Below are 22,084 nucleotides of genomic sequence, written 5' to 3' on the forward strand. Positions count from 1 at the left end.
ATGTAAGCCAATGTAATAAGAAAAAAGCTTGGTGTGCACAGGAAAAGGTAGAGAGTTAGAAAGACCACTGTAATAAATTATAAATATATTTATCATGCAATTGATTAAAGGATCTATTTCATGGTACAATGTATTATTACTGGTTTCAATTTGATGCTTTTAAAATAGATTGTCAAAACATAATTTGAAAATTAAGTTGTTTTATTTCCCAACTTATCAAATATCAGTTTGCTGGTAACATTGTTAACCCTTTCCTCCATAATGACGCCTTTTGACGCCACCCCCTTTACTCCATAATGACGCCTTTTGACGCCTGTGTAGTACCTCAGTTGAAACACTTTGACAAAAAAGTGTCTGCAGTTGACTTAATAAAGTTTGTATCCAATATGAAAAGGAATATCATAGGAATATCTGACTTAAATTTATTTGATGAAATAGTTGTTTTTCACAATGCTTTAATACTTCAAATCATAAGTTCAGCATTTTATCAAAAAAATCTTATGCGAATCAAGTATGCAAAAAAAAAATTTCAATGGAGGAAAGGGTTAACAAAACAATGTTATTTTTTCCACTTGTACAAAACTACGTAAAATAACATCTTGTCTTTAACTTAAAATTAATAATCTTGTTTCTGAAAAAAATTAATCAGATTTTCTCTAATTGTGAAAACTGATATTTTTAATAAAGAAATGTGTAGAGAAATTGCAAAAAGTGCTTTTAAAAATGTATATATAGTTATTTTCTAATAATCTTAAAATAAGCCATGAAAATGATCCAATGAGATATGTTATTTTGTGATAAGCATGACAGTCAACTAACACCATTAAGTCTTGATACAATTGTAGTTCTATTAATGTTACGTCCAAATATTTCTGTCCACTTGGTTAGATTTTTCCTTTATCCTTAAAAAATTAGGTTCATTTTATTCTATAATATATATTGTAAATCAATTTAAACTACTTCTATATGAAATCAAACATTTATGAAATTCTCAATGACTAATATATCTATTTACAAATGACTGGATTCAAGGTCACCTAAAAATGGGAAATATAAATGTTGTAGGTTTTTAGTTTGACAGAAAAAAATGTAAATTTTTGCATTTATTGGCACATTTATCATATTTTTTGTTTGTTTAATAGTACTTGTAGTAATAGAATTTGAAACAATGTCTCGACAGTAGTATGTCTACTTTTAATTTTAAAATGGATAACATTTTTACATCTAAAAATTACCAATGTAAAAATCTTAAATAAAGTTATGGTTGCCAAGAATCATTTCTTTAAAAATCTGATTAAATTCTTCAAAATTTACTCCAGTATAAACATTTCAAATTCCTGTTTTTTGTGTATTTTTCTTTTAATTATCTTATTTGTTTGAAACACATTGCCAGAACAAATAATTGTATAATAAACTTCCCATTTCCTATTTATTTTTTTTAATGCCAACTTAAATTACATTTTTTTTTAAATAAAAAAAACTAACTTCTTGAAAGATTTTAAAAAGGTTGACCTCAATTTTAATGTTTTACAGTACAGTACACATTTTTTTTTATTTAATCCCTAAAACAAATCTATAAAAGTAATTAAAACAGCAGATGGTAGGAGTAGTTTTAGTTGACTGTCTATGATAGATGCTAGTACAATATGGTGAATGACTTACTCGGTATAGGATCAATTCGCACTGTACAAATAAAGCAACAATTAAAACACTCGTGTGATATGCATTTAACCATTAAAACACTCTAGTGATACCATTACCAGTTAGCAAACAGGGAACCATGAGTCATAAGAGAATTGCAAAAATAGTCTGAAATTGTGCTTAAAACTAAAATATCAACACACAATACTTTATTTTCAATGTTTATATATAAAGTGTGTGCTTTACCCATTCAAATGTGTACAACATTAAATGCAAACACATTAAATAAAGCAAAAGTTAAAAGTGTTATCCATATTATAAACAACACATCAACCATTTATTGATATATTCGTAAGTTTATTATATTGATGATGATTAAGTAATCTTGTTATATATAGTAATTATATCCATCGATACAAGTTTGCATGCAATTGTGGGTTTTTTTCATGCTGAAGTTTTAAAATTTCTTCTATCATTCATTGCCTTACTTATATCAAATTTAATACAAACAAATAATTTTTATAAGAACTATCCATAAATATATTCATTAAAAAAAAGTTTTACCGCGACAGATATCTGACCATCATCATGATAACCTTTTCCTGTAATGACCTTCACCTTAAGCTGAAATGACACCCTACATGCAGTGTTAATGGTGGAACAAAACTTCAACCAAATCACACTTTGAAATAGTAGCCTTAATTACCTGATCGTTCCTCAGATGGTGTTGACATAGGATCTCTCAGTGCAGACTTTAAGTGATGTGGGATCATTCCTTTAAAGAAAGGATAAGGGTCATCCCATGGGATCACAGTGTGCACCACTCCTTCCCCTTCTTTTGTCATAATGAAACCATTAGGATCTGTGGTTGACCAATCCATACACTCAAAGACAAACTGTTTGAAAGCTCTATCAATTTCTGAAAAGAAGAAAATCATCATCTTATAAAGTGTGATTTTGCTAGTTTTATTTTTAAAAGATTGTGCATTTGACAAAAATTTCTTCATATGACTTCAAATATATGAATACACACTTGAAAATAAAGTTGCTGCCTTTTATACATGTAATTTTCAATTTCTGATAGTGAAACTTACTTCAAATTCACCTAGTGACAAAAAGTTCTTATTGTGAATTCTTGTGGGAACAGAGGCTATGCTGATCAAAGATAAATACTGAATATTCATGAATTTTTATGGTAATAATTATTAAAGGCCTGAATACTTTTGCGATTCATTTTCTTGATGTTTTAGATGAGAGATTGTTACCTGACTGGGACAGTCCACCTGTGGCACTGAAGTGTACCAATTCCTGCAGTCTAGCAGCTCTTTCTTTAGCCACTTCAGATGTAGGGCGAGGCAAGTCCAGCATAGCAGAGAAAGGAAGACGCTCTAACATCTCCTTTTCCACTTGTTCTGGGTTAAAGCCATGTATTGTTTTTAAATTCTGACAATTTTGTGATATTTTGTCATTTGCATTCATCAATAGTGGTCCTGATGGCTTTTCTGGTGGACGGTCTGGGAGATCAAAGACATCAGATAGAATCTGAAAAAGAAATGAATAGGTGAAAATTAAGATACTCTCTATAAATTTCCATTTCTTAGGTTTTAAAAAAATAACTTAATTCACAGTGTTTTAATGAAATGATTCACCTCAATATTTTAGACATGGTTTCAATATGTAACATAAAAATAAAATCACTGAAAAAAATCAATATGATTTTTTGTTCTGCTAAATAGATCAATATCTATCTTTCCATTACTTAAACAGATATGATAATCCTCATGAGTATGTTTTACAGAGTTAAGGGGAGACAACTCACATTATGTTCCTCCTCAGTAAGGGCAAGTTTGAATGCCATTCCACTGATATATTTGGCAAGTTCTGAGTTGAGTCCATCCTTACGTCTTGGTGGGACTTGTTCACTAGGAGGCTCTTTACTTTCTTCTGTTGCCACAATCTTAATTTCAGTAAAGAACATGTGTTATTACATAAGAATATAAATAAAACGTTTTTACATACATATTGGTTTAACTTTCTGATGTTTTTAAAAGATATTTGTCCACTTCTTGAAAGTCTAAATACATAATTCAAAATTTCAAATAAAAAAGATAAGTCATCATAAGCAAGGCATCTAATTCAGGGTGCCAGACATACTTTTTTTTTAATAAATAAAACATTTGGCCTGCAAAATCAATTGAAGAGTTTAAGAATATTGTACACCTATCTTTTAATGGAAAAACTATACAATTGATGTATACCATACAGCTCTTTTGTTTCATGCTTATAAATGTGTATGGTAGGCTCATTTTTCATTTTTATAAAACAGTGATTCTAAGAAATTCATAAAGTTGAGCCATATTAAACTAAGGCCATCTGATAGTGACGAGGTTTAGAAATCTCAATGTTTCGATTGATAAAAAAGTTTCTTTGGCAGTAAATTAACCAAAAACATACTAAAATGAATTATGACTTTAAGGACATTTATCCAAAAGGAAGACAAAATTACCTGTTCAAGCATGCTATGCATGACTAAAGGTACACTGACAGATTCTTGTGGTACACAGTTCATCAGATCGTTGTAATATCTCATATCAGTTTGTGTGACAAAATCTTGGTCAGGAACAACTGATGTTGCAGGAGGTGGGGCACCTTTGTCTTTATCGGCAGCTGGGGTTGGAGCACCAGAAACTGGTTTCCCATCATCTGAAGAAAAAATATCATCACATGAATCTTTACTTGTTGACAATTAAGTCAGAAATATTTGCATGTATTTATTACTGCAGACTTTGAACATTTACTGGTGTTAAACTGATAATCGTAACTGGAATTACAACGATTCTAATATGGTGACAGCAGAAATAGATAAAATCTTTTCAGTCATTTTTCTCAAAGGGAGCCCGTTGTTGTCAAGCTTTGGGAAATGTTGCAAACAGTTGTATAGCCAAAAATTACTATAAAATGCTTAGCTTCTTCATGACCATCACTGACGTTTCGATATCTCAGTAAATAACTATTAATTTTAACAACATCAATTTAATGATAATATTTATACAAAAGAAAGGTCAGGATGCTTTGTGTGTTATGAAGTTAAGCACATGTTAACATGGAGTTCATTGGTAAACATGGTAGTGTGTTCATATATAGTCCGAAGATCAAGAAATCAAATTGGTGTGGCCTTAAATTTTCTTACAAGATATATTTATTCAAAGAATGACTGTAACTTTAAGAAAATCAACATGCATATTCCGCCATATCAGAAACAAACTAATTCAAGAAATGATAAATTCTTAGTATATGAAAAGCATGCTGCATACATATGCATGGAAGTTATTGTTGAGAAAAAAAATTGAAGGTAACAAGGAACATTTTTGTACTTGCATTTTTACCATATACTTAGTACTTTTCTATCTAATAAAAACAAAAATTAGCCTTCCTAATTGTCATGCATTTTTCTAAAGCACAATATATTTATTTGATAATCTATTAGTCTATGTAATTAAACCAGTTTTGACATATAATGCCTTCTGAGGTAATTTTTCAATACACATATAAGTAATATATTTGTGTTATTTTGTCCTTCAAATGCTTCACAAGACTATACACACCATGTAGTTAAGGCTAATAAAAACAATAAGCACAAGTAACAAACAATAAACAAAGGTAACAATAAACTGGTAACTATTCTAGATCCTTTACCATCCACACTGTTTAAAGAAACTCCTATAATACACATGGGTATTTAATCAAAACACTTGCATTTAATTTTAACTAGAGGCTCTAAAGAGCCTGTGTCGTTCACCTTGGTCTATGTGAATATTAAACAAAGGACGCAGATGGATTCATGACAAAATTGTGTTTTGGTGATGGTGATGTGTGTGTACATCTTAATTTACTGAACATTTTTGCTTCTTACAATTATCTCTATCTATAATTAACTTGGCCCAGTAGTTTCAGAGAAGATTTTTGTAAAAGATTACTAAAATTTACTAAAAATTGTTAAAAAATTGACTATAAAGGGCAATAATTCCTAAAGGGGTCAACTGACAATTTCGGTCATGTTGACTTATTTGTAGATCTTACTTTGCCATTTATTTGTTTTTACAGTTTGTTTATCTCTATCTATAATAATATTCAAGATAATAACCAAAAACAGCAAAATTTCCTTAAAATTACTAATTCAGGGGCAGCAACCCAACAACGGATTGTCTGATTCATCTGAAAATTTCAGGGCAGATAGAGTTTGACCTGATTAACAATTTAACTTCATCTCAGATTTGCTTTAAATGCTTTGGTTTTTGAGTTATAAGCCAAAAACTGAATTTTACCCCTACATTCTATTTTTAGCTTAGGCTGCCATATTGGTTGGTTGACTGGATAATCGGACACATTTTTTAGACTAGATACCCCAATGATGATTGTGGCTAAGTTTGGTTTAATTTGGCCAGGTAGTTAAAGAGATTTTTGTAAAAGATTACTTACATTTAAGAAAAATTGTTAAAAATTGACTATTAAGGGCAATAACTCCTAAAGGGGTCAACTTATTTGTTAATCTTATTTTGCTGAACATTATTGCTGTTTACAGTTTATCTCTATCTATAAAAATATTCAAGATAATAACCAAAAACAGCAAAATTTCCTTCAAATTACCAATTCAGGGGCAGCAACCCGACAATGGGTTGTCCGATTCATCTGAAAATTTCAGGGCAGATAGCTGTTGACCTGATGAACCATTTGACCCCTGTCAGATTTGCTCTAAATGCTTTGGTTTTTGAGTTATAAGCCAAAAACTGCATTTTACCCCTATGTTATATTTTTAGCCTTGGCGGCAATCTTGGTTGGTTGACCGGGTCATCGGACACAAGTTTGGTTAAATTTGGCAAAGTAGTTTCAGAGGAGAAGATTTTTGTAAAAGTTAACGACGCCGGACGACGCCAGAAGCAAAGTGATGGGAAAAGCTCACTTGGCCCTTCGGGCCAGGTGAGCTAAAAATCATATCTACATGTATCTGTGTAAAATAGAACAAAAGTGAATCCACTGGAAAAAATATGAAGTTATTTTAACCGGGATACATTTCACTCCAAAATTAAACTATACCTATTTCTATTGAAATATATGGAAAAGGGCAACATGAACACCAATACTAGTATCAACTGTTATATCCAATAGTGCAGTTAAGTTGCTGATGGAATATTTTGTTCATTTCACGCAGAAATTTAGGACAACCCGTTGAGTTAATAGCTAAAGTCTTATAGGATTGATAGTATGCTTTGCAGTATCACCTAGCACTTTCACGACTTGACTGTGGATTTCTTTAGTAGTTTGTTCAAATTTCTGACCAGTTGAACAGTTTGGTTTTATAAAACAAATTGCAATTTTGATGAGAATTTTGAATAAAATGCAATAGATGGAGAGCAACACTAACAGTTAAGTCACAGTAATTACCTGCACCAGGTGAGGGAGGAGATGGCTGTCCAAATACTGGAACATGAATCAATTTTAGATTCTGTAAATAGTTTTTGTACTGCCTCCTAGAATCAATCAAGTCATAAATCATACAGGCAATATCTTCAAACACAGCTGATCCAAATAAAGCCTAAAAATAGAATAAAAATATCTCAATACTGCAATTTTAAATAAAGAATTAATGAATTAAAGGAGAGTACCATCAGCAAAGGCAACACTAATCATCATTCAGTAACATTGCCAGTGAAGGAAAAGTGAAAATCAATTATTGAAAACGATTTAAATATAGCCATTACCTCTTTGATGTAGTAAAATTCTTATGTGCATAAAACTATGTTGTTATTCTCATAGTATCACAGTATTTTAGATATTGTAGATATTGTTTTTTTTTTTACATTTGTGTATTCTTCTATCAATCTATTTCTGTTCTATTATCCTATCTCTGTTGGCAAATATGCCTTGAAAATAGACATAATGGCCAAGCTTACTATTCAGGTAGCACCAATAGGATACCACCAGTCTACAAAAGTACTTCTGGTAATTTGAGTTCTTGAATGAAAAAAAATCATGAAAAAAATAAATAACTTTAGAATAACCATGCTTGTGAAATTTAAAATAATTGATGATGAGTATTAGTAAAAGTAAACCCCTTTAGCAAAATTATAATATATAAACCTGGTATCGTGAAAATAAGTTTCCAAAACACGGAAGAAAAAGTTAATGTTCTTCGAAATAAAATGAAACTGAGACAAACCGAGAAGTATAAGAATGTGTTTATCAAAAGTAGTAAATCCCGAGTAGAGCGTCTCATTGAAATGAACGCGAGGGCAGTATTGAGAAACCTCCCGGATGGGCGCGATTATAGAGTTGACGCCTCTGGACGGATAAAGAAACGCGATAATCAAACGCAACGAGGTGATGGTGAATAGGATGGCGCCCGATCTATTGAGTCTATTAAAATTGGTCATTTGAATGTTGCTGGATGGACTAGAGAAAATTGTCAGTTAAGGTCAAACATTTTAAAAAGCATTGAATGTGATATTATAGCAATTAGCGAGACACATTTAGCAGGTCAAGATGAAATAAATGTAACTGGTTATACATGGCTTGGTTTTAACAGAACAAATATCCATCGTAATGCGCCAAAAGCGTCAGGTGGGGTTGGTATATTGATTAGTAATTGGCTTTTGAAATACTTTAACGTATCTGTAATCGATAAAACTTTCGAAGGAATTCTTGGTGTCAAATTCGAGAACACGTCAACAGACTTGGAATTCATATTGTATTCATGCTACTTGCCACCAGAAAACTCATCACGAGGGCGCGATGCTCAAGGTTTCTTAGCACATCTTTTAACTCAAATCTATATGCACTCTGATTGTGAAAATATTCTACTAGTCGGTGATTTTAACGCTAGGATCGGCTCCTTATCAGAAACCTTAAACCAAATAGATAATATCCCGAAAAGGATTGGAATAGACAATAGTATAAATCAGCATGGACATGAATTCATAGATTTTCTAAACGAAGCCAAGTTTTGTGTTTTAAATGGTAGATTCGCCGAAAATGATAATTTCACTTCTATTTCACGCAAGGGAAAAGCTGTTGTTGACTATTTTTGTGTTCCGCATGACTCTCTCAGTAATTATGATAACTTTAAAGTGCTCCCAATACAGAGTATTGTGGACATGCATAAACTTCAACCTTTGATTGGCGAAAGGTCAAAATTACCGGACCATTCAGTGATTACATGTCATCTTAAACTTATGATTACGGATTTGATAGACGAAGCGCAACCGATTGATCCGTTATTTAACCGTACTCGTTATAGACTAGACAGGATACCAGGCGATTTTATGTCAAGTGAACTGAGACGGCTAGCAATAGTCAATATTATTGATCAGATAGAGCGAATTAGAGAGACACAAGAAAATATTGACATGATATACAGTGATTTGTGCAACGTGATTGTCGCTGAAATGGACGAAAAAATACCGAAAGCAATTTCAAGCTCATCAAAAAAACGCTTTAGACATACAAAACCGTACTGGAACGATACATTAGCTACAGCATGGAATAAAATGCATACGAAGGAGAAAGAATTTCTAAAGTGTACTGGTAATAGATATACAAAAACGGCAACAAGAAAAGATTACGTTGATACACGAGACAAATTTGATAAATTGTTAAGAAAAGCGGAACGTGAATATAGAAGTGCGAAAGCTTCGGACTTTGAATCGATATCTGTAAATAATCCGAACGAGTTTTGGGAGAAAATAAGTAGGCTTGGACCTAAAAGGGATACATCTATTCCAATGGAAATTGTTGACGATAACGGGAACTCTGTACGAAAAGAAGCTGATATTCTAGAAAAGTGGCGAACGGATTTTTTCAACTTATATTGTTGTTATTGGTTTTGGAAGGCGGCTTACTTATGTAGTAATTGCGCCTTAAATTCATATAACATAATTTAAGATATTATTCAACTTATATCATGGTGGAAATAGTGAACAGTTTGACAGCGATCATTATAATCGAACAAAAGTGCATAAAATCTTATTAGAGCAAAATATGAATGACCCTTTATATGAACCAAATGCATTCATTAACGGTAACATTACACGTGAAGAAACCAGTGACATAGTGATGCACGCTAAGAACAAATCTGCCTGTGGTCATGATCAAATACCATACATTGTTTTGAAGAATCCCGTAATAATAGATGCCTTGCATAATCTTTTTCAGTGGATTTTCGATACTAGTACTATTCCGTCGATCTGGCGAAAGTCGATTATTTGTCCTATTTTGAAAGACTGTAATACGGACGCTAGAGATCCTATGAATTATCGAGGTGTTAGTTTGTTATCATGTACCAGTAAATTATACAGCGCTTTAGTTAATAAGAGAATTACGAACTATTTAGAGAACAACGACAAATTAGTTGACGAGCAAAACGGGTTTAGGAGAAACCGCTCTTGTGAGGACCATATTTTTACATTGAATAGTGCAATTCGAAACAACGATAAACTTTATGTGGCATTCATTGACCTAAAAAAATGCTTCGATTTTGTTGACAGAGAAATGATGCTTTATAAACTGTTAGTTAATAATATAGATGGTAAAATTTACAACTCTATAAAGAGCATTTACAACAGTTCCGAATCTTGTGTTAAACTGAATGGAAAGTTAACTGACTGGTTCCCCTGTACAACTGGTGTAAAACAAGGAGACAATTTATCGCCTACATTATTCTCAATTTTCATAAATGACCTAATAGCTGAACTGAATGAATTGAATATCGGCATTGACATCTCAGACAGGAAATTATCGGCGTTACTTTATGCAGACGATATAGCTTTATTGGCTAAAAGCGAAGACGATCTACAATTATTGTTAAATAAGCTCGGGAACTGGTGTAAACGCTGGAGAGTCTTAATCAACACCAATAAATCTAAATGTGTTCACTTCAGAAAATCAAAATGTAAGCAGACTGATTACAATTTCATGATCGGAAGAAATAAACTTGAAGTTGTTGACCAATACAAATACTTGGGTGTTATATTTACATTTAACGGAAATTTTACCACAACCGCCGAAGCACTGTCAAAAGGGGCTGGTAGAGCACTTGGAAAAATAATTTCTAACATTCATTCATTTAAAGAGATTGGAATAAAGTCATTTGAAAAGCTATTTTACTCGTGTGTTGTGCCTATACTAGACTATGCATCCGGAGTTTGGGGGAACCGAAAGTTTCAACCCATAGAGAACATCCAGAACCGATCTATAAGTTACTTTTTAGGAGTTCATCGTTTTGCCCCACTTCTTGGTATTTATGGGGATATCGGATGGATCCCGTGCCACTACAGACATTGGACTAATATTGTGCGTCTCTGGAATAGACTTGTTCAATTTGATGACAATCGCATTACAAAACAAGCCTTCAATCACGACTATGAAAAATGTAGAAATAATTGGTGTTCTGACTTCAAAGACATACTCATGAAACTTGGTATTGTGGACTACTTTGAGCGCAAGGACGTTATAAGTATGACTTTGTTCGAATCCATATTGAAGGAACACTATAACTGTTTATGGAAAAATGACATTGTGAAAACTCCAAAGTTGAGAACTTATGTGAAACTAAAGACTAATTTTGGAATAGAAACTTATGTTAAATTAAATTTGAACAAAACTGAACGATCTTTCCTAACACAGCTGAGATGTGGAATTCTTCCTTTGAGACTAGAGACAGGTAGATATAGCGGCGAGCAACCAAATGAACGCTTATGTAAGTTTTGTAACAGCAATTCCATGGAGGACGAGTGTCACTTTATTCTCCACTGCTCCTTATATAATGACTTGAGAGAATCTACTTTTAATGATATATTTTCTGGCAATGAACTAATAGATATGACAAACGATGAAAAAATTATCTTTTTGATGACAAACTATCCTAGAAAGCTGGCTAAGTATACAGTGAAAGCGTTCCGGCATAGACGCGAAGTGTTAAATAATACATGAACAGTTTGATAAACAGTATATTGCAATTCCAGATGACAGTATTGATTGTATTTGAATGTAATATGAAAATGTAAAAACGTTACTTCTTGGTCAATCTAAAGATTTCCAGTTTCTTTATTATAAATATTAATTTATTATGCATTCAACTTTACTTAATCGATTTTCTAATAAGTTCATTTTTTATATAAGTTTGAATTTTTCATTATTAATTAATTATGCATTCAACTTAACATTTATTAAATCGATCTTCTAATAAATTCATTTCTAACTATTTATTTATATAAGTTTGAATTTTTTCATTACTAATTAATCATTTTGAAATTTAGCTTAATCTTACTTTTCATTAATTTGTTTGAAATCCGTGATAAAAGAATTATGTTTTATTATTTGAAAGTGACTTATAGACCCAATGGGTCGGGTGTATTTTATTGTGTATGTAATATATTTGTACTTTATTGAAATGTGATTACACAGGTCACTATAATAAACATTTACTTACTTACTTACTTACTTACTTACTTACTATAAACTATATAGTAACATTGTGTAATGTTCTAGTTGAGGAAAAGCTCTTAAAAATATGATCTTTGTCTGACCTTTCATGTAAAACTACACATAAACTAGAATATACATACCTTTTGTTCTGGATCTTCCAAGTTTTCTGGGATGATCAGAGACTTCACTTCATATTCCAGTCTAGAAATATCATGAAGTTTGGAATCATCCGAAGGCTTCTGTAAAAGTAGTATAACATCTTTCCAGAAAGTTTTCAACTCCTTCTTAAATTTCTTCTTTTGTTTTCTTTCCTCTTCTTCAAGAGCTGCAGTTGAAAAAAATAAAAGATATATATAAATTTCAGTGCCTGATAAAGTAATATGAAAATTGGCAGTTGTTGATAATTGAAGTATGCTAGATTGGATGACAGGTCTTCATATATTTTTTTTAGGTGATTTTCCAGTATTTTTTAGTCTTCATTTTGCCTAGTCGTCTTTACTCTTTTTTCTAGCACATTATTCTCTATTCTTTAAACCCCATACAGACCCTAATGTATGGTGTGTATCACTTTTATGCATAATGACACTGAAAAATGAAAATACAACAAAGAGAAATAACTATAGCACTACAAAAGTGTATACATTAAATAATATATTTTGATGAATTAAAAAATCATAACATAAGTTCCATGTTTCCTCTCTATTAGTATAAAAAAAAATTGTAAGGGTTCCGCGGAACCCAGTGTCTCGCCTACTTTTGCTGTAAATCGCAGGCTCAACAAAATTTGAGGAAAAAAATCAATAAAAATATTCCTCTTGATACTATCTTTTGATTGTAAGAAGCTTTTGTCCATGTTTGGTAAAAATCTAGGATAGTTAATGAATCTAATAAATGTTTTGGAAACTTTAACTGCAGACTGTATGTAATGTTAACTGGAAGAAAAAGTAAGTCCATTTAAAAGTAAAATACGGAAAAAATGGATTATTTTTTTTACAAAATTTACTTCTGGATACTATCTTATGATCATCAATAAGCTTCTGTCCAAGTTTGGTACAAACCCAGGATAGTTAAAGAAAGTTATTAAAATTTTAAAAATTTTAACCACAGAGTGAATGTAATGTTTCCCCGCAGAAAAACTAAGTCCATTTAAAAATTAAATACGGAAAAAATGGATTTATTTTTTTACAAAATTTACTTCTGGATACTATCTTATGATCATAAATAAGCTTCTGCCTAAGTTTGGTACAAACCCAGGATAGTTTGAGAAAGTTATTAAAATTTTAAAAACTTAAACCACAGACTGAATATAATGTTTCCCCGCAGAAAAAACTAAGTCCATTTATAAGTAAAATACGGAAAAAATGGAATTTTATTTTCACAAAATTTACTTCTAGATACCATCTTATGATCATAAACAAGCTTCTGTCCAAGTTTGGTAGAAATCCAGTACAGTTTAAGAAAGTTATTAAAATTTCAAAAACTTTAACCACAGAGTGAATATTTGTGGACGACGCCGACGACGACGCCGACGGAAAGTAGGATCGCTTAGTCTCGCTTTTTCGACTAAAGTCGAAGGCTCGACAAAAACCAAAGATATGATATGACTGCTAATGAGAAACCCCTCAAGAGAATACCAAATGATATAGAAGATTATAACTATAGGTCACCAAAGGGCCTTCAACAATGAAAAAAAACTGATACAGCATAACAAGCCATAAAAGGCCTGTAAACAATTCAAAAAGAAATAAAAGGCTGCGCTTTAGTGCATGATACGCCCGTTGCTCTTTAAACTTGTCTATATGCTTTAAATGAATTTATATGAAATAGTGTGAGCCCTGTCAAATACCCCCCCAATTAATAAATAAAAATGTACAAAAAAATTGGCACTATTAAGGCTACCTCAAATTTAACTAAGTTTGTTGTCTTAATTTATGTCAATAGATATAAAAAATTTATCAAAGTTGCATAAAATTTTGTGAAAGTGTTAGTTATTGTCCCAAAATTGGAAAATCTCCCCTTTTTTAAGCATAAAAATTCATAACACGGAAATGTAATATCTGAAATTTATAAAAATTGAAAAGGAGCTTACATCAAGAGATATAAACAATTCACCAAAGTTTCATGGACATTGGTGAAAGCCTTTTTGAGTTATTGTCAGAAGTGTTAAAAATCCCCCCTTTTTTTATGAATAAAGCCCATAAATCCAAAACTCAAAATCTGATATTTATAAAAATTGAAAGGGAGCTTACATCAATAGATATAAACAATTCACCAAAGTCATGGACATTGGTGAAAGCCTTTTTGAGTTATTGTCCGAAGTGTTGAAAATTCCCCCTTTTTTATGAATAAAGCCCCATAAATCTAAAACTTAAAATCTGAAATTAAAAAAAAACCGAAAGGAAGCTTACGTCAATAGATATAAACAATAAACTTAAGTTTCATGGAAATTGGTGAAAGTGTTTTTGAGTTATTGTCCGAAGTATGGACGACGGACGGACAACGGTATACCATAATACATCCCGTCTAAAAGACGGGCGTATAAAAAAACCAACAGCATCACTTATGTACAAAATAAAAAACAGAAAACAAATATGATATATTGCAACAAATAGCAATCACTGAATTATTTTGTTAATTCCTACAGCTTTCAAAATAATCAATGTCAACATTTTATTTTTCATAAGGCCCTCAAAAAAAATAATTTATATAATGTTTCCTATCAACCTACTAATTAAAGGAATTTTTTAGAAAGCACAGTTAAAGTCTACACCATTTCCCTTTATTGTAAACAAAAAATGTAATAAAAAATAAAATCACTTCAAGTAAAACCAAGACAGAAATAGATATATATTTTGGCCTACATGTTTCTCGACAGAACAGTTTTTGTAATTTCTAAGGCGTGTATCCTTCTAAACGTGATTAACTTGAATTTTTATAATGTGCATTGATATAACATATTCCCTGTGCATAACTTGTCACCATATTAAAAACAATTGTACAAAATGTACTTAAATATAACCTTTATCAATAATTGAAAAGATACACATCAAACTCGGATCTCCTGTAGTTGGTGATCGCAATACTGGTATACCAGTATTGTCCACAATACTGGTATAATTTTTTTTTACCAGTATTGTAACTTTTTTTTAAAAACAACAACAATACTGGTACATAACTGATATACCAGTATTGTAGTTGTATTGTTGATTATATTTTAAGGATTTACATGTATATTGAATATTGAATTTTAAGCAAAATTAGATATTGAAGATCAAAGTGAGAGTAAATGAAGCCAAGCAGATTATAAAGGATACTTGTGAAATCAATTAACAACCAGTTAAAAATAATGTATACTATACTTAAATAAACAAATAGATTCTTGTAATTAACTCATATTATTTAAACAATTGTTAATTATGTAAAATAATTGCTTATAATTTATCATTTTTCTATTTTTCAGCATACATTTACATAGATCATATGCATTTGTTGGTCTTTATTTTCTTAAGAATCTTTCATATAAAAGATATCAATATCCCTTTAAAAACATAAAAAGTTACATGATAAAGGAACCTGACTTTAATCAAATTAACTAGTTTGTCTATGATTGTTAAGGGTAGATTTTTGTACTAGGCAAGCACTCCGACAGTAAGAGAGCTGTACAGGTGCTATCTGCAAAAGTTTTTAATCTAGTAAGAAAAGTACACAAAGACTGAATACCTAAATATCAATATAGGAAGTGTGGAGGGAGGATTTGCAGAAATACCATCTTAATAAAATATAGACACTAAAATATACTACTGAGACTTGTAAAGGGATAGGTGAAAGAAAACATAGAAGAAAGTAAAGAGTTTGTTAAAGATGCTGAGACAGTATGGTTCCCTTAAGCAATGACAATGTTAAAGAAAAACATCAGAAAATTTAAAACTTTCTTTATGACACCTCAGTGTACCATCAATGGCATCATCAGTTAAACATACAATCATTCCTTATAAAATTGTCATGTCATATGTTAATTTCATTATGCATACATGTACATATGTGACACCAGGGATGGGGTAATTGAAAATGTAATGGTAATTAAGTGTAATGCATTACAATTTTCCATGTAATTGAATGTAATGTGTAATTGAGCATTTTTTTAATTACATGTAATGGTAATTTAATTAATTACATTGAAAAAAGCATGTAATGCTCAATTACTTTTGAATTACATTTCAATTACATACACTTTTATGGTGTTAAAAATAAGGATTTGTGTTTAATAATATAAATTGTAAAATAATATTTTATTTTTCTTTCAAATATTGATATCAAATACTTTTTTTATATATGAAGTCTATAATCTATACTGAAGTTACAATGTATATTAATATTTATTTTACCTACAGATGTTGTTTTTTTCTTTCAAATTATCATTTAATCATAAATTAAAAAAAAATGAGAATTGTATATTAGTGTTCAATTTAAAGAAAGATCTCTTATTAAACTAAATAGATTGATAAGTAATTAATCCCCTTGTTAAACAAAAACCAAAAAAAAAGTGTCACTGTGAAAAATCTTTCTTTTACAGTTCATTTAGAATTTAAAATCACTGCACACAATCATTTTGTCAAATTAGTATACACAAAGGGATTATAGAAATAAAAATTAATAGCTGTAAAAACAAACAGCAATTAATCAGATTAAAATGTCCAGGGGCAATGCCACTGTTACATGTATTTTTATCTAATTAGCAAAATATTGCTAATATTTAGACATAATACATGCATTATTTGTACTAAAAATGATTTTCAATATTGTGACAAGACACTTTTTGATATTTTTAGTGTAAAAAATAATATTTATGTTTCATGTATAATATCTTTATTTATATTATGTTTAATTTAAATGACTTCATTTCTGAAATGTCAAAATACCCCTTGATGTATTTGCAAGTTAATAGGAACCAATTCCCCATTCTTTCAATATGACAATCTTCTGATCATGGAACTTCCATGTTCTGATCAAGCAATATCTGCCACATTAGTTCGTGTCGAAAGACTATTTAGAATTGCTGTCAAAGTGTTCAGACCAGAGAGATTCAGACTAAGTGACAAAACATTAAATAGCTAATGATTATCAAATGCAACGCTTAAACTATGCTTACATGAATATTTTACACATGCATTATTTATTATTATACATGTATAATATTGTTAAAAAAAAAAACCATGACCAAATGTAATGTGTAATTTAATTAATTACTTTAGAAAAGTAATTGTAATTTGATTAATTACATTTCAAAAACAGTGTAATGTGTAATTGATGTAATTGATCATTTTTGCAATGTAATGTGTAATTTAATTAATTACATTCGGATGTAATTGACCCCAAGTCTGTGTGACACCTTTGATAAAAGATTAATTACCTTATATTGTTTATTTAAGAATAACACAATACTGGTACAATACTGGAATACAATACTGGTACAAAATTTTTATACCAGTATTGTGCACAATACTAGTATACCAGTATTGCGATCACCAACTACTTCCAATATCTAGCTATGACTAAACCAAAATAGTTATAGAAATAATTTGTAGATTTTTTGTTAAAATGAGTCTTATTTCCTCTTCATATATTAATTCTATCAGAATGCTTCTTTCAAGGAATTTTTTGGGTAACAAAATACAACGAAAGGTACAAATAAATGGTGAGTACATTTGAGTTGGAAAATTTTCATGAAAACGAAATATTGACAGGAGAAAAAAAATGATATAAACATGCTAGACAATGGATGAACCATAATGAAATAATGAAATCGTCATAACCATGCCTGAAAAAAAACCTGAACAAAATGTGTCGTCTCTACCTACCCAACAGTTGTCTGCTCCTGCCTCTTCCTGAAAAATGCATTCATGATTGCACATAATGGTTGTGTACAAAAAATGAGATGAGTATGAAGCCTTTAAAAATGCTTTCAACCAATTTGTCAACTTGGGTTCTACATTCTTATAAAGAAGTTGATAGCTATAATCAGTTATGGAAACTACAAAAAAAACAACACCAACTAACATTAATGTCTATAGACACTGGTGATGTCCTCAAAATGTGTAGGCTGTGAAATGTGGGAATTTTATAGAATAATCCCCTTTATTAAAATTTTCAGTTTTATTTTCATTTTGCAGTTTTGTCAATTGAACCCACAACCTGATGTGTTACTAGTATGATGGGGTGTCTTTAGGTTGGATGATGTTTGATAGCATTTGATGACAACCAGAGTAGACCAGTATTGCAAGAAAATATAGGTTTCCCATAAAACTACTTGACTATAACTGATCTGAAAGAACCAAACCTTAATATCAGATGGACAGTTAGGCTTGTCACTAAAGTTGATTGAAACAAAAGTTCACCATTCAAGAACCTACCTAGTGTTTTTTCATCTTTTTCAATAGCAGGTTCGTCATCTTTCTTTTCAAATCTTTCATAGTCCTGTGAACCAATTCTGATGACGGAATCTACATTGATACCAAGTTCTGCCATCTCTTTAAACAAGTGAGGGTTGTTGTATCCATATACCATGATATAATGGTTGGCACCGTCATCAGGTTCATCATCTGAAAAAAGAAAAAAGACTTATTTTAAACAAAAAAATGTATGTAAGTTTTCAATCTGTCTACATGTCCATAATAACATTAAATTTTTTTTTATGACATAATTAGTGTTGCTCAGATCTGAGCCTTATAATAAAAAAAATAACCGGTCTTTTATAAGCTAAAAGAATAGTAAAAGATGTGCAAAGTGACAAAATAATGTTCTTATAAGATTTACAGCTTGTCAGTTGTGGAACGAGACTAACCAGGACATACATGTGTCGAAATGGTGCAATAATGTAGTCATCTCACATTTTATTACCTTATTAGTTACTAAGGAAATGAATATTTATACAGTTTTATCAAAAAGCAAAAATAGTGTGTTTTCTAAAGGTAGGTTTTAATGCTATCAGTGATATGTGTTCCTGCAGCATTGTAGCATTACCAATATATTTCCCTGTATCATCCTCTTCTCCCCTCTTTCTCAGTTTAGACCCTTCTTTAGCTGAAGGTGGTTCTGGTGTCTTTTTCCCTCCTTTTGCTCCTTTCCCTGCAGACTTTGGTTTATCTTTACCTTTAGCTGACCCTTTCTTTTCTTTTCCTTTATCATTGGCAGCCTGGAGATATTAGAATTAAATTATGTCATTAAACTATTGTCTTTTATTGGCAGCCTGAATGTATCAGAATTATTCTTTTGCTATATAAATGTCTATTGGTAATATCTTTGTTTATAAGAAATGTCTTATAAGAAGTTCCTAGTTAAAAGTACATTTTGATTTAGGAACTATTGTGACAAGACAATGGAAATCCATAAAACAAAGAGAAAACAAATTTTAGAACTTCTAATTCAAGACGTTTTCTTTCATTTTAAGAAAAATCTAAAAATAAGTTTTGATTTTCGAGGAGCTTTAGTTAAATTATTATAAATATTATGCTGCCTTCCATACAAAAATGACAGAAGATCTGCATTTAAAAATTTGTACTGTCCTGAGATAAAATATACTCAATCTACAAACAAAACACACACAAATTACTTCTACCATTACCAGATAATGAAACCATTTTTGGTAAATCTTGAAACATAGTGCAATGCAGCTTGGTAAATGCACCAACAAAAGTTGCATAACAAAACCACTAAAATATGTATCAGTGGTTTTAGTGCAACCTGAACCTATAATCTATATTTTTTTGTGTTTTGTTGGTCAAAGTGAATGTTGATATATATGTGTTTTTATAGTGGCTGTCTAAACAGAAATTATAACCTTTGCATCCCCAAATTCATTTATTTCTTACATCTAGGTTTAACTCTTGCTTTCTCAGTATATCTGCCTTCGTTTACAATAATAATAAAAGTAAATTTCAATACATTTAAAAACTAGTGGAATATCTGGCAATAAATTTCAAACAAAAACCCCTGTCTAGTCTCTCTGTTTTGTTGTGTCAAAGTTTGATTTATTTGAGTTATTCGAATGTGCCTATTTCTCCTTGTAATAATGGTAATATAAAAGATAACACTTTATAGAAATAGATATGTTCTAAGTCAGGAGCCTCTGGCCTTTATTAGTCTTGTATGATATCTAATTTTAGTTTCTTGTGTATATTTCTGAGTTTAGTATGACATTCATTATCACTGAACCAGTATACATTTTTGTTTAGGGGCCAGCTCAAGCATGTCTCTGGATGATGGAGTTACAGGCTACATTGAAGACCCAGTGTACTGCTCTTTGGTCGAGTTGTTGTCTCTTGACACATTCCCGATTTCCATTCTCAATTTTATTAAAGTTGTTTACTATTGTTAATGCCTGTTACCCTCAATACCCATAGTATCAGGTCCTCAAACATCAAAAAAGTTATATTTATTCTACACAGTTACTATGAAAAAATGTCTACATAGTTCTATGTCACACAAAAAACAGATTTTCTACTGAGAATAGTTTCACATAAAAGTTCAAATTCAAACATCAACTGACTACAAAAGATCATAAAAATACTACTCAGGTCCATGCAATTAATAAACACAATCAGTAACAGTAAGTCAGAAGTTTAAAAACCACAACCTCCAGAGATAAGAGAAACTAATTTTCTTTTGTACTTAAACACAATCCCTAAAAAATAATGTAATCTAAAATATAACTCAAGGGTCAATCCTACCATGGCACAGATTCTAACGATCTCACCTTTTTCTTAGATTTTGGTCCATCTTCATCTATAAAATCCACCTGGAGGTGGCGCCATAAATGAAAGATGAACATGTTTCAGATAGAAATCAACAAACGCAATGTTTCACTTGAAACAGAGATTTCAACATGTATTTTGATAAAAAAAATCTTGACAAAGTTGACCAGAATGCAAGCAAAATTGCTAAACATTTGGATGATAATTATGAATACAATGTATAAAAATATGGGTGAGAAATAAATATTTAAGCAAACACTATGCTCACAACTTGTCTAGAATGATTATTTCAAAGCTTGACTTAATTTATGGATACTTGCCTATCATCCTGGTCTTCAAAGATCATACCTATCTTTCATATTTAATTTCATAGTGTTTTATGTATTACAGTTTAGCTAACTTAACTCAATTTTGTTAGTCATGTAAAGAACCAATTTGTCATCTGAAGACAAAATAAATATGGCTAAATTTTCAAATAAATTTGTTCAGACAATGCATTGTTTTGCCTAAAAAGTGAATTAAAAAAGTTATTTTCCTCTCACCTTTCTTTCTTGTTCACGCCTTTTAAGATCATTGCTTTTTATCCACAATAACTTAAACTTTAGAAGTTTGGCCAGTAGTGGTAATGGGATTTCTTCATTGTTATCAAGTATGGTCTTTATAGATTCTGTTACTTCATAATGCTGAGGTACTTCTTTTGGTTTCTTTCCTTTTGGATTGCCAAGTTCTCTAACCTAGGTAGGATAAAAATACAACTTATAGTCAAATGTTTTCACACTAATTGCCATAACTTATACTATTTTTTGTAATTACCAAAATTAAGATGAAAGAAATTGATGTTGATTGGATTTACATGAGGCAAGACTGAAGTGTTTAAAATGTCTATCAGTATTGTTAATTCAGAATACTGCGGTGCTTTTATTATTGCAAAAAATGGGACACAGTTATATTGTACGTATAATGGCAATAATCTAAACTAGAAATTTGAAAATTTTTAAATGAATTACACAGGGTTTTTCTCAATATCACAAAATTAAAAATCACATTTTAGTCTCAAATGACAAAATCGCAATAATAAATGCACTCAATAATTTCTGAATTTACAGTATGTACAATATCCTTACTTCATTTTCCAATGTTTCTCTGGTAGGATAAAAAATACAACTATTAAGTAAAATTTTACCACAATATTTGCACAAACTATTCTTTGTAAT

At 30.7% G+C, this 22,084-nt stretch overlaps 1 protein-coding gene across 7 annotated transcripts in view; it reads right to left on the reverse strand.

The window, feature by feature from the left end:
* The window catches only part of LOC134688259 (sperm-associated antigen 17-like), a 50,269-nt gene that overhangs the window by 26,619 nt on the left and 1,566 nt on the right, over nt 1–22,084 (reverse strand). For 3 of the 7 annotated variants that reach the window (XM_063548783.1, XM_063548787.1, XM_063548788.1), the window contains exons 3-14: nt 21,413–21,604; nt 20,873–20,914; nt 19,141–19,312; nt 18,531–18,719; nt 17,979–18,005; nt 12,261–12,445; nt 7,084–7,234; nt 4,148–4,344; nt 3,461–3,598; nt 2,907–3,183; nt 2,348–2,560; nt 1,663–1,683 (exon numbers count right to left, since the gene is read on the reverse strand). In XM_063548783.1, the coding sequence (XP_063404853.1) occupies nt 1,663–1,683; nt 2,348–2,560; nt 2,907–3,183; nt 3,461–3,598; nt 4,148–4,344; nt 7,084–7,234; nt 12,261–12,445; nt 17,979–18,005; nt 18,531–18,719; nt 19,141–19,312; nt 20,873–20,914; nt 21,413–21,604 (1,804 nt within the window). The remainder of the gene's footprint in view (nt 1–1,662; nt 1,684–2,347; nt 2,561–2,906; nt 3,184–3,460; nt 3,599–4,147; nt 4,345–7,083; nt 7,235–12,260; nt 12,446–17,978; nt 18,006–18,530; nt 18,720–19,140; nt 19,313–20,872; nt 20,915–21,412; nt 21,605–22,084) is intronic. The other 4 variants (XM_063548785.1, XM_063548784.1, XM_063548789.1 and 1 more) reach the window with 4 other exon arrangements.

The sequence above is a fragment of the Mytilus trossulus genome, chromosome 10 (assembly GCF_036588685.1).
Source record: "Mytilus trossulus isolate FHL-02 chromosome 10, PNRI_Mtr1.1.1.hap1, whole genome shotgun sequence".
Classification (NCBI taxonomy): domain Eukaryota; kingdom Metazoa; phylum Mollusca; class Bivalvia; order Mytilida; family Mytilidae; genus Mytilus; species Mytilus trossulus.